Source organism: Sander lucioperca, chromosome 11, assembly GCF_008315115.2.
Source record: "Sander lucioperca isolate FBNREF2018 chromosome 11, SLUC_FBN_1.2, whole genome shotgun sequence".
Lineage (NCBI taxonomy): Eukaryota > Metazoa > Chordata > Actinopteri > Perciformes > Percidae > Sander > Sander lucioperca.
The window spans coordinates 16,840,941-16,855,035 of NC_050183.1; the positions used below are offsets into that span (position 1 = coordinate 16,840,941).

The following is a 14,095-nucleotide window of genomic DNA, read 5'->3' on the forward strand; positions in this document are numbered from 1 at the left end:
AACGACAGGTTAATCCCCCAACAAGTGTGAGGGTCGACTTATGAGTCAGGGTCTTACGATGAGTGATAAAGTGCTCTATAACTGTGCGAGTGCGTGCCAGTGTGTACCTGCAGGGCCCCGTTCTTGCTGAAGGAGGACACACACTGCATGAGACGACACATCTCGTCCGCAACTGACTCAACAATTCGGGACAAAACCCGAGGGACCAGGTCCTTAGACACTGTGAACACCTGACACAGACAAAGTCGGTGATGAAATCAGAAGAGACAAAAAACAAACAAAAAAACAGCTAGTTAAAGGCAACGTTTGTCCAAAGAACAAGAGAAGAGTTCATGGTGTGTGATAAGAGTGTCGGTTGTTTTTACCTCGGCATGAACTGTGATGATGCTGACCAGAGCTTCCTTCAGGTAGTTCCTTACACCTGAGGGAGAAGAGGGCACAGCATGAACATAAGTCCAGGTAGACGGGAGGATGAGATGCTAACAAATGACATTTTAGAGATCACAATGTAGTGATCTCCGCCATGGTGATGAGGTTCTCTCTCAAGCCCATTTCACACATGCACTGCAAACCTGAAATGATCTAGCCCACTACCCTGCACGCTCTACCCAGCACCCACCCTCGCATAAACAAAACGGAGTATTTCCAGAAGTAAGAACGTGTCCGACAAAGTCAAAGTTTCTATCACTATGCACACAGATAAATCAAACTCTTGTCAGAGAACGTGTGTGTGTGGGGCTACAGACAGTGTGACTGAAGTGCAACATACACCAGCTGCACTGCAAAGTGCTTGCATCATTTGTAGGGCTGTATTCAACCAAAGAAAATCTTGGTCAAACTGAAATCCTACCTACTCTTCAACCAATCGATTGGTCAATGGGGAAAAAAAACCAAAACATCTGCATGTTATTTTAATATCAACTAAATTGTCCACAGTGCACTGAGTGCACTCTACCTGATAGTGCTGTGTGCCCATCAAAGCGGTTCTTCCTGAGGCCACTATACGTTTTGAATGTTTTGCAATGCCAGCGCTGCATAGTCACTCGATGCTACAAACACCAGCAGCGTGACGAGCTGCTGAACGTCTATTCTGCGCTGGGCGCTGCATGTTTGGAAGTTTTTTTTTGGTCGCAGAGATAAAGAATGTTCAAGTGTGGGTAATAAGCTGCTAGGGCTCCTGCTTGGTCAGTTGCGTGTTCGCTGCATGGCATTTTCTATGTCTTTGCACACCAGAAACGTGTCTGACGCGGCGCTGCTGCTGCTAGCCTTGTCTGTACACATGTATGTTTCCCATTGATAAAATGAAATTCAAGCAGTAGTATACTTCATGTTAAACCTAAATATATACTGATTTGATTACAGCAAAGGCAACGTCGGCAGTATTGACGGCAAAATAAGCTACAGAATATTTCGTTCTGTATTGACAGGAGCAATATTTGAAAATTGATAATTATTTATTTATTTTTATTTTTTTAATTACATTTATATCTGCATTTATGTCAAAACCTAGAGACTTTCAAACATCAAAATGTCATTTATTAAATGCATTTGTGTCAAAATGACATATAAACAGCTTTTCGTATTCTATTTTGCCTGGAAACGCTTCCAACACGCTTGCGTGTCGCGTACCCAGCCGTCTAATCACAGTGGAGGAGGGGCGGGACAAATACCACAAAGACCAACCGTCACATTCTACATGTACAAGTGCTGACCAGCAACAACGAAGGAGGAGAAATTAATACTAAAATAATACTGCGAGACTGCATATATCTTTCCTCTCTACATACGTGCTTCAGCCTGTCCCTTCATCCAGAGCATGTACTCTACCTTGTGCTGACCCATATGGTGCCGAGCTTTGACCATGGACGTATAGCCGCCAGCATTTTTACTTCTGTGATAATTCCGTATCATAAGACAATAATTGTAAACATATCACAGTGTAAACTCAAACAGAAATTGGTGACTGTATGGTCCAAATGAAATGATTTAATAATAATGTAATAACTATAACTTATTTCACTAGTAAATTGCTGTTAAACGACAAAAGAAACCACCAGATGGTAAAAGGGTATTTTACAATAACTTTGAATGCACCAGTTTCAGTGAACGCAGTGTTGTTTTTCCGACAACGGCAGAACTGTTACGTCCCGGTGTTGGAATCCTCTACAGTGAAATACAGTCACACTTTACACTGTTTAACGTTAGCTGTCAGCATTTTAACCGTGTTTAATCCAGCTACTAGCTAGCGGTAGGCTAACGTTACCTGCTGTCGAGTATAGTGTTAACTAGCGCCACATGCAGTGATGCTTCTGTTGCCTCTACCGTCCGTTTCAGAGCATCAGTGAGAAGCGTAGGCATATCAGTGGCACCGAAATCCGTGTTGCTATTCGGTCCAGTAGATACCGGTCGTTAAGGCACCGGTGCCATATTAGCACCAGGTTTCGGTACCCAACCCTACCGCTGACCTTTCAAGACGCAACCAATTCCAGAACGTACCTGCACGGCGCTTTGCCTCTCTGCTCTGCGCCCTACCTCGCAGGCTTTGCCGTGGATCAGGTGTAGACAGCTTAAGGATGAATTCTAGCTGGGTGTTAACAGTGTAACTTCTGTTTTTATGCACATGGCCTGTTCTTTTTTTTTTGTAGACAATTTTATATCTCTAAATGAAAGATAAATATATACTTTGTTCATCCCCTAAGGGGAAATTTGGGGTTCAAAGAAAAGTATCATTTTCAGTATTAATACCAAAACTCAGGAGTTGTATTGGCACTAGTATAGAGAATTTGCATAAGGGAGATTTCTATAGCTATGTCAAAATCACTGGATAAAATAGCAGCTCATAATTTGTGATTTTTTAAAAATGAAGATGTGATCCAGGGAGAATGTTTGGGAGTTGTTGCTTAGGTTGTAAACTGTAGGTCTTAAGAGGCACAACTCCACCCACACCAGTGTTGTCATCATGTGTTATTTACCTAGACAGCAATCTAGGTAAAAGGTGAATGTAAGTGGCTTTTCAGTCAAGTCGTCATCGTTTAAGGGATTAAAAATGTATCGGAAACCACCGTCATTTGTGCTAGAAATGTGACTGAGAGGACTTCATTTTCCATTGCTTCATGATATGTTTGACTCTTAAAAAAAGTGATGTAAGATGCATGCAAATTTCAAAATAATGCAAATACATGGAGCTAGAAGTGAATTATTTAAACTTTACACTGCTCAGTGAGGAGAAAAAGAAAACAGGAGAGACCATAGTTAATGTCTAAGTTTTAACTCTAGCATTTAATAAACTAACAGCGAAACAACCAGAGGCCACAACAGACTGAAAGTACTGAAACTGGATTGTTAATGCCTTGCAGCGCACGCACACACGCGCACACACGCGCACACACACACACACACACACACACACACACACACACACACACACACACACACACACACACACACACACACACACACACACACACACAAAAGGGCAACAAGTGAAAGTATCATATCCTAGAACTGCGGTTTTGTGTCCAAAATGTTCCTCTTTCACATGCAGCCCAAACACACAAACACACACCGACAGGAACAAACCAGAGCAAGGCCCAACTTTCGATCAATACTGCCTTTCTAAAACTGTGTGAATCTGAAAATTCACCCAGAGCTCTAACACACACCCCGACATGTTGGCTCACATCCTGTGCTAAGGTAAACCACATATACACATTTAAGTTTCACCTGGGTTTTGGTGCAACTGGTGAGAAAAAAAGTCAACTGGTGTGCACACACATCGCTGCACACCCACAGCACAACACAAAGGCCATGAGACTTTTAGGGGGACCAATAGAGTGATCTCAGCGGTGTTTACAGTAAGCCATCAAAGAGCCGTACTTTACACATGACACATACGAACCACAACAACACAGATCAAACCAGAGATGTCGGATTCTCATCCCACAGGACTTGGGCTAATTTCGGATATTAACGGGGTCAGTTAGTGGTGGCTGCGGGTGATTTCCCCCGTCGTCTCAGTTAGGCCGTGCTGTACAGTACCTGTAGGTGTTTGGCAGTCTCTCCAGTCAAAGTATCCAGCGCAGATGCCGGGCTCCAGAGAGCCTGCGATCGGGTCAGCTCGTCTCTCGATGTAGGCCTCAAAGAGTTTTCTATCCAGCTCTCGTACCGCGTCCACACTCACCTGGCAGGCCAAGGACACGTAATGTTACCGCAACAAAATGGAGAAATACATTATGAGCATACAATACATTTTGATTGTCACTTTAAGCATACTGTAAAACTGTACAAAGAAATCCATCCATCAATCAATCAATCAATCAATCAAACTTTATTTATATAGCACTTTACAGCAACCAGCAGGTATCCAAAGTACTTAACATCGAAACCAAGAATAAAAACACATATCATACAATATAAAGAAAGAACATGTAAAATCAGAAATAGTTACAGAGAAACAGAAGAACGAAATCGTCACACCACTGCCAGACCATTTAAGGCTTTGAAAGCAAACAATAAAATCTTAAAATCGATTCTAAAACGCACAGGGAGCCAATGAAGGGTGTAGAGAACAGGAGTGATATGTGCACGTCTAGATGTGTTTGTTAAAAAGCGAGCAGCTGCATTTTGCACAAGTTGAAGACGTGAGATGGAGGTCTGATTCAGACCAACGTAAAGAGCATTACAATAATCCAACCTAGAACTAATAAAGGCATGAATTGCCTTTTCTAGATCGTGCCTGTTGAGGAAAGGCTTAACTTTAGCCAGGAGACGAAGCTGGAAAAAGCTCATTCTAACAACATCACTGATCTGCTTGTCAAATTTCATGCTGCAATCAAAAGTAACCCCCAAATTTTTGACAGCTGACCTAGTGTAGGATGCTAGAGCTCCCAAACTCAAAGCTGGACCATTTTGCGTGCCTGAAGTACTGAAAATAATACACTCCGTTTTATCTTCATTCAAATTAAGAAAGTTTTCTGAAAGCCACAGCTTAATATCAGTGATGCAACTAAGCAGGGAGTTTAGTGCGACACTGTCATTTGCTTTAATAGGCAAATAGATTTGCAAATCATCTGCATAACAATGAAATGACAGTTTATGCTTTCCTATAATAGCCCCTAAAGGCAGCATATATAAAGAGAACAGAATGGGGCCAAGAATTGAGCCCTGGGGAACCCCACAAGAGAGAGGAGCAGCTGACGAGAAGAGGTCACCAATCATGATAGAAAAGCTCCTATTAGCCAAATAGGAGCTAAACCATTCAAGTGCCGAGCCTCTGATGCCTACACTATGATCAAGGCGAGAGAGGAGGACTGCATGGTCCACTGTGTCAAAAGCCGCTGTGAGGTCCAAGAGCACTAAAACAGTAGGATTCCCGGCATCTACAGACAAGGCAATGTCATTATGTACTCTCAACAGTGCAGACTCAGTACTGTGACGTGATCTAAAACCAGATTGAAATTTTTCAAACACAGAGTTCTGCTGTAAAAAGGCTTGTAACTGTATGAAAACAACTTTTTCCAAAACCTTAGAAAGAAAAGGCAGATGAGAGACTGGTCTAAAATTTGTCAACACTGTGGGGTCAAGATTAGGCTTCTTAAGTAGGGGCCTGACCACAGCATGTTTGAAGGCAGCTGGGACAGAACCTAAACTAAGACAAGAATTAAAAAAAGTAAGAAGACTCGACCCAGTGGTGCTATTAAAAACCTCCTTCACCATTCTGGCGGGAACAATGTCTAGGGGACCGTTGGAGGGTTTCATGTGTTGTACAACCTCACTAAGTAACGTCAGTGAAACTGGTTTAAATTCCTCAAACACAGCTGAGTGTGCAGGAGAAGCAGGTACAAACACTTTAAAATTAGCACTGGCATTTTTCCTGACAGATGCTACTTTGTTGATAAAATAACAGAAATTTCTCACATGTACTGATTGAAACATCTGTTGGAGCAGAGGTGCATGGATTTACAACAGAGTTAATAGTATTAAATAATACTCTAGGTTCATGGCAGCTGCTAGCTATGACGGAATAGATACACATAATTCATCTTGATCTACTTATTGTTGTATGGCTTTGTTGTCTTTCTTAAACTGCACGTCTACATTTGTGTCGTGAGAGCTTCTAACAACCAGAGTCAAAATCTTTGCATGTGTCAACATACAACACATCTGTATGCAGAGTTTTTGCAGGTTTCACCAAGTCAAATTTAAGACTTTTTAAGACCATTATGAATGACATTTAAGACCTTTATCACAACATCAACTAAGCCCTAAATTCAGGTTTTTCAAGCCAAGTATCGCTAAACTTGCACTTACCCATAGCTGAAGAATAAAATTTAAATAAAACCGTTTTATGTCTATGGTACAATCCGAAACAGACTCGCGCCGATAACACAAAAGCTGATTGGCTGCAATAAAAGTGTGATAGCGAAAATTAAATTTGGACTAGCGAAAGAAAGAACTACAAGACCACAGAATAAAAAAAAAAAAGAGTATTAGAGGTAACGTTTACATGGACGTAGGAAAATTAAGACCTGTTTAAAAAAAATGTAAGCCCTAGAACACAATACTTAGTTGATTAAAGACTTCTTAAGGCCTAAAATTTTGAAATTTTAGACTTTTTTTAGACTTTTTAAGACCCTGCGGAATCCCTGGTATGTAGGGCTGGGCCATGATAGAATAAGAGTATATTCCCAAGTAGTGATATAGGTCATCAATTGGTGAAAATGGTTAAGACTGCACTTACAGAGCTTTTCTCCCTTAGCCGACAAAAAGCTTTAAAATTTCATCACGCATGCATGCACAGTTTGTAACATTTGACTGATTTAGTGCTTCAAATGAAAGGAGTGGGGAATTTGACTTTTTCCAGTGTAAACGGTACAGCTGTGCCACACAATGAGGCAGCTGTGGGTTAGACACCTTTTCAAAGCGATATTAACAATAACTAATATTTGAAGATTAAAATCTGATCTACAAACTGTCACCCATAGCTTGCTCTCTAAATGCTATTAAGACGAGAAAAGTAAACGTCTAAATCGAGCTTTCAAAGAAAATTATGTTCACCAGTTTTTACTGGAAAACCAACTGAACACTTCTTTGCTTTGTGAATCAGCCATTAGTCATTGTGAGTGTGTGTGTAAGTATGTGTGAAGAAGGCAAAGGAGACAAAAATGTGGAACTGAGCTTCCAAGAGAATGACCTTTACTTTTTTTTAAGAAAAAGAGTCATATCTTTAGCATCTGTCTGATCAGCTTGGTTGTTAATGACAACACAACACACTTCTTGTCAGCGCTATGAGGCAGAGCTGAGTACTCCTTTGGTAAGAAATGGTAAGAACTGGAGTGTTAAACTGACCCGTGTTATTTTCTCGGTCCCCGTGAGGCCGTGTTTCTCAAAGTGATTGGCCAGGTTCAGGAAGGTGCGTCTCTCCAGGTATTGGCAGTTACTGAGGATGATCAGTAGACGCTGCTCCTATACACGGAAAAACTAATGTTTATACTTTTATACTTCTCATAGACATTATGCATTCCCAAGCCCCTGACCTTAAAAAATTACTAATTAAAAACTACATGCCCAACCCAATCCTAACCCTTAAACAAAGTCTTAACCCTCAAACAGCCCGTTGAAGAAGTGAGTACCGAACAAAATGCACTAACTTTTCCAAATGTTCCCATTGAACTAAAATGTCATCACCTTTCAAAAATGTCCTCGCTTTCCTAACATATCCTCTCTTTTCTAAGTGTTCTTAGCTAACTTATGTGTCCTTACTCTGCAAAAACGTCCTTAAATGTCTAAAATGTCCTCACTTGGAAAAATCTTTTCGCTTTGGATCAATGTTCTTACTTGCCAAAAATTCCTCACTTTTCAAACATGTTTTTACTTCCTAAAATCTCTTCACTTTCCTCACACATTCCCCTCTTTCCTTAAACAATAACACACTTTCCAAAATGTCCTTATCTCCTAAAATGTTCTGCCTTTCACAAAAGTGTCCTCACTTTTCAAACTTGTCCTCATTTTTCTAATATGCGTGGGTGTCTTCGCTTTCCCAAAATCGTCTTCGCTTTGCGGAAAAGTCCTCTCTCCCAAGGTCTAAAACTCAACTCAGTGCTCACAAATAAATAAGTACAATAGCACAAACACACACTAATGCATAAAAATGATCAAAACACAAGCCACAAACACTGACAGGAGGGATGACAGAATGGTTAGCCTAAATTTTGACAACCGCAAATGATGTGGTTGATGTTGACTGCAGACAAAATAGGAGACTTCAGTGGGCTGATGTCGCCATATATCTATCTAGTAATGGTAGCCAGGTACCATCCTTGTTTGTATGTGGTGGTTTCTAGTTTGTCAACTTGCCAGACACTAGATTTCATATCACGATATTTTCATATGACTTGATGCCCTCGAGTTTTGCTGCCTAACCTCTGCTACGCACATTCGGGCTGGGGAAACCCCGTCCGCACCTTGCTCCATTTCCCTTTACCAGAAGCACTCTACACCCTGCTCTTCCTCCTCCTCGTCCTCCTCCTCCCCTGCGCTTAACCCCCTTCACTAACATATCAAACTAGTTACAGGAAATGAGGACGTATCTGCTTCTTGTCCACAACCAGGAAACAGCCTGATAACATTTTGTGGTTTGAATGAGTATGACACGTGTTTGTCCTGTTGTGTAAAGGACAAAGCCCACGCTTTGGTGACGCTGCCAGATGTGTGATTTCAGGTGTATTAACCCCAAACAGTTTAAAGGAAATAATAATTAAAATAAATTAAAAAAAAAAACATCACACTTACAGATGTTGGACTGAAGCCCTCGTGAACTCCAGTAAACCGATCTGGAGAGCACAGGTCCACTGAAATGTTGCTGCACACAGAGGAGAGATTGTAAGACATTTTCAGAGTCAAGCACACTATAATCAAAGATATGAAAAAGTCATCCAAATACTTACTGAGGTATATTAATGTCTGCATCAGTTTTAGTGCTCAGATGCTCCAAGGAGTTTACGAAAACCTGCGTTGAACACATGAACACACTTGTCAGGCATGACGTGTAACACACAACAGAGGTGCCATCGTCATATCTTACTCTTCATGATAAACTGGCTCAGTTCACAACAGATTTAGCCTAGATCTTAGGTACATTAACATAAGGTGGGTGATTCAGTGGACTGCGTATATACTATAAGGCGCAATAGTTGTGCAGGTTATCATTTCGATGGCGCCTATACACTAAACAAAACAACGACAACAACAGTGTTGAAAGTTCACTGCATCTCAATTTTTGTGAGATGGCACAAATACATTATTGGTGACAATCTGTGTCAGACTGAATGATATCAGTTAAGCTGTACGATGTAAATAGAACAAAACAAGTGCAAATTTGCGATAGCTGCGAGCATGTACGTGCATGCACCCATGCGTTCATTAGCGTACACATAAAACAACACTCAACACCCACACCCACACACACACACACACACACACACACTTGACCTCCATGCCAGGCAACAAAAAGTGACCACAAAAGCTGGTTGCAGCTAAAAACTGATGCAAGCACAGTCATCAACTCGAGCTGCAGTCATGTTTTTAAAAAGTAGCAAATCAGTCACATTGTGGGACTGAATATTGGGAGGGAATTGGGTCAGAATTTTGACCCAGCAGGTCTTTGGATGTCAAAGCTCTAAATCGGACAATAGGAAATAATAGTTTACGCTGCATATCCGTCATTCTAAAATGCTCCTGCTTTTCACCGTTCACTGTTTTGATTGACAACCAAAGATTTCAATACGTTTCTCTCAGACAGCCCAGGATCACACAGTGTAAAGGCTCCTTTAAAGCAAAAATTAAGAGCTAGAATTGTGGGTCTACTGCATGTTAAATGGTTTTGAGATGTCTAGTTTTTTCAGAATTTCTATTTATGAATCCAGTTACGTTAAATACGGCTTTCTGTGCTTTTTTGTGTGTCGGTCAAAACATCCATAATGTAACCATATCTGTCATTGTGGCTGCAGGCTGACAGCTCTTACCTTCATGATGCCCATACTGAGCTCTGTGGCCTGGTCCTGGACCTGGTCCAACTGCAGCACCTGAAGAAAAGACAGGAAGATACATCAGAATAGTCTATCTTGTTCAAGTTACATCAAATCAGACATTGTGTTACTCTGTTTTGTGTGTTTTTATTGCCATGATATGTTGTGTATCTGGGCTCCGCTATTCCTACTTTAAAGTGTCCCTTTAAGGATGAATTAAGTTTAATAATTAATCCTGAAAACAGAGCAGTGTCATGAATGGTTTCTTTGTGTGAGCACAATCTCATACGATCGCTTTCTTCATTTATTGGGATTGTATGATTGTTGCTAAAATCGTAATCAGGACTGCTATGCTCAATGATGAGACAGTTATTTACGATGATTCCGTTAGGTGCACAGAAGACTTGTCACGAGAGAAAAAAAATGCAATTATTAAAACACTGCCAGGGTTCCCTGTCCACTGAAAATGTTCTTAGCTACAGCTGCAACTGTTGGGACTTCAGAGATAAGATTTGATTTGACTACACTTTATGCTATTGTTTAGTTCAGTTATCCATACTTTGCTTTGACCGATCCTAAGAGGTGAAACACCCACAAGCTCAAGTATGACATATTCAAAGAGTGTTAGAAACAAATGTTTCTGACTGGCCAAACATATTACACTGATGTACCAAAACACAAACTGGTAGCCAATAAGGGAGTTGAGGAGGCCAGAGTTGTGGATAAGATCATCATATGAATACTTCTGCTACTATATTTGCATTAGGGCTGGGTATCGTTCTAAACCAGTAATGATACCAATACCGTGACTTCGATACCGGTTCCTAAACGATACCAATTTTATAAAATCCATTTTACCAAACTGAATTTACAACATTACGGCACAAATCTTTTTTGTTCTTCTTTTTTTCAGCTCCTACTACGTAAGCCCTGTCTCTGTGTGTAAAGGAGAGTTTTGTAACGTTAGACAGCCAATCACCAACACTATTAGATCTTGGTAGAAGCATGCTGCATGCTTATTGGCTCACTGACACTGATGAGATTTACTCCTTAGGTATTGAAATTTGGTATTGAATGACGAGGTATTTTTCGGTACTCGATACTAAAGGAGGCAATCCGGTCGGTGCCTAAAAAGTATTGAATTCGGTACTCAGCACCTAATTTGCATTGATGATTGCAGGTAAGAATCTCACATTCATTTCTCCAGGTTTGATCTCCAGGGGCTCTTTGAGCGACTGCAGCATCTGGACCACGCACTGTTCAAACTGTGAAGGCTGCAAAAAACACAAAGGAGAAAACACATATATTACAAAAAACTGGCTACTGAAAATAGGGAGGGATGCGCAAACATTATGGATGAAAAAAGTGACAAAAAAAACCGAAACAAAGACACATTATACTGTGTCTTTATGGTCAGAAGTCATTTTTATGTTATCTCTGATTAGCAAATTAGTCTAGTGGTCAAATCCAGCTTTTTCCAGTTGAGACCGTTGGCAAAGATGAAGGCCAATCTTTCTCCTAAAGACTTCAAGAACGTTATTCATGCTTTTATTACGTCTCGGTTAGACTACTGCCAACTCTTTATACTTGGGGATCGATCACTCATTACTAAATGGGCTCCAGTTAGTACAGAATGCAGCTGCTCGCCTTTTAACCGGTACAAGAAAACGGGAACCTATAACACCTGTCCTGGCCTCCCTTCATTGTTTCTCCTGTACGTTTCAGGAGCGATTTTAAGATCTTACTGCTTGTCTTCAAGGCTTTAAATGGTTTATCCCCTTTGTATCTGGCTGAACTGTTACATTGTGATACACCAGTCAGAACACTGAAGGTCAACCAACCACTTGCTTTTGGATGTCCCAAAAGCTAGGCTTAAAAGTAGAGGGGATCGAGCTTTTGCGGTGGGTGCTCCCATCCTCTGGAATAGCCTTCCATTGTATATCCGAGAGGCACAGACTATATATACTTTCCACCCTTGTGTTGTCTTCCCGTCGACCATGCAACGTTTTGTTTTGGTCGTCTTTTTCAACACTTTTGTCGCTTTAACCCCGAGGTTTTTGTCACTTTTTTCAACGTTTTTGTCACTTTTTCTGATGTCTTTGTCGATTTGCCTTTTGTCGTTTTTGTGTTTTTTTCTTCGCACGTTTATTGAATCTCTTTCTGACATTTTTGACACTTTTTTCCAACGTTCTTTTAGGACTTTTTTTCTCCAAATGCTATTAAATTGAATAAAACACCCAAATTCAATGAAAGAAGTGAACTGATCATGTATTTTACTTGTGAAGAGCGCTGTAGCGAACCATCCATTTTTTTTTTTTTTTTTTTTTTTTTTTTTTTAAATTTGGTTAAAAGAAACCCAAATTTCTGATATAGAAACTTTTTGAAAATGGGTCAAATTTGACCCGAGGACAACAGGAGGGTTAAGTCCTTGCTAAAGACACACCTTTTTACTCTGGCCTTTGGTCCTAGCTGAGTGTGGGCGTCAAATCTCTTTCACTGTGTATGTTGTTTCATGTCATTTGTAACTATGTATTTTTACGTGATCATTTTTGTATTTGATACAGTGGCACTCATAAGTTTATGAACCCATGCTAAAGTTGACTAAAAAAAGTGCAATAAAAAAAAATCATCTTTTGGAAATTGATCTTAATGCCTTAATTAAAAAAAATGAGGAAAAATCCAACCTTTAAGGACACCAATTTTCTTTGTGAATGAACAAAGTATCGTAAATAAATAAATGTTCTTCCTTAAAATACAGGGGGCATAAGTAAATACACCCCTATGTTAAATTCCCATAGAGCCAGGCAGATTTTTATTTTTAAAGGCCAGTTATTTCATGGATCCAGGATACTATGCATCCTGATAAAGTTCCCTTGGCCTTTGGAATTAAAGTAGCCTCACATCATGACACACCCTTCACCATACCTAGAGATTGGCATGGGGTACTTTCCTTTAAAAATAAAAATCTGCCTGCCTCTATGGGAATTTAACATAGGGGTGTATTTACTTATGCCCAGTGTTGGGCAAGTTACTTCCAAAATGTAATACATTATAGATTACTAGTTACTGTCATTTGAGAGTAATTAGTTATATTACAATATTACTGTCTCTGAATTGTAATGCGTTACACTACTTTTGCATTACTTTTGAGTTACTTTTACCAAAATAACAGAATCAAAAGTTTGATTTGGCAGCTAGCTTGTGAATCCACTTTAATACATCATAGATTATTCATATTTTGTATAATTAATATAAATATGCAAAGTAACTAAAGCTATAAAAAATAGACAAGTAAAACGTATAATAGGCAAGTAGGAGAAAATGAAAATACTCAATTAAAAGTACGGCATTGTTGTAAAATGTTTGTTTATAGCACTTGAATAAGAAATTCATGTTGTTTAGTTTAAAACACTCTAAAGGAAATGTTCAATTGTAGTGTGATTAAAACTCACTATTTACATTATTTACAGTACTTGATTTACAGCTGATTTGTGAAAAGGTAGCCTACACAACCTTATTTAACAGTAATTTAGTTTTACTGCAAACCGTCACAGGAAGTGCTTTTTATTTTGAAGTAAGCTACACGGAAGTTGTCTGTTGTGTAGCCTACTCTTGCTAGCTTACTGAGAAGCAACATGTCCGTCAGGCTCAAGTTGTTCACTTTCTTGTTTGTAAAACTGCAACATATTGAACAGTAAATGGTCACAGTAAAAGACAAGCGCTTTTGGTCGTCATTCGAAGCCATTCCACTACAGGCATAGTTACTCTCCACGGCTGATAAAATGCAATGATATTTACGTGTAGCAAGCCTCAGCATTAATTCCCGACATGTTTATATCTGTCAGCCGCTGACGTACCGTCACCTGTTGGGACATACATGCTGTCCTTACCGTCTCTGGTTCTGGCTCTGACCACGGGAACAGAAACAGGACAGCTCACTTCAACGCAGCGTAATAACTCCTGAAAATAATATCCATCTCGCAAATGTATCTGTCTCTGCAGTCATCTCAACCATCGAATACAGCGACAGGGAAATAATACGGCTTTTTTTTTTCCTGTGAAGAAATGTG

At 40.0% G+C, this 14,095-nt stretch overlaps 1 protein-coding gene across 1 annotated transcript in view; it reads right to left on the minus strand.

Annotated features, from left to right (window-relative positions):
• Positions 1–14,095, minus strand: part of exoc2 (exocyst complex component 2) — a 60,811-nt gene that overhangs the window by 1,288 nt on the left and 45,428 nt on the right. The window contains exons 18-25 of the mRNA XM_031282367.1: positions 11,219–11,299; positions 10,023–10,082; positions 8,946–9,007; positions 8,791–8,860; positions 7,348–7,464; positions 4,039–4,180; positions 366–421; positions 108–230 (exon numbers count right to left, since the gene is read on the minus strand). Coding sequence (XP_031138227.1) covers positions 108–230; positions 366–421; positions 4,039–4,180; positions 7,348–7,464; positions 8,791–8,860; positions 8,946–9,007; positions 10,023–10,082; positions 11,219–11,299 — 711 coding nt within the window. The remainder of the gene's footprint in view (positions 1–107; positions 231–365; positions 422–4,038; positions 4,181–7,347; positions 7,465–8,790; positions 8,861–8,945; positions 9,008–10,022; positions 10,083–11,218; positions 11,300–14,095) is intronic.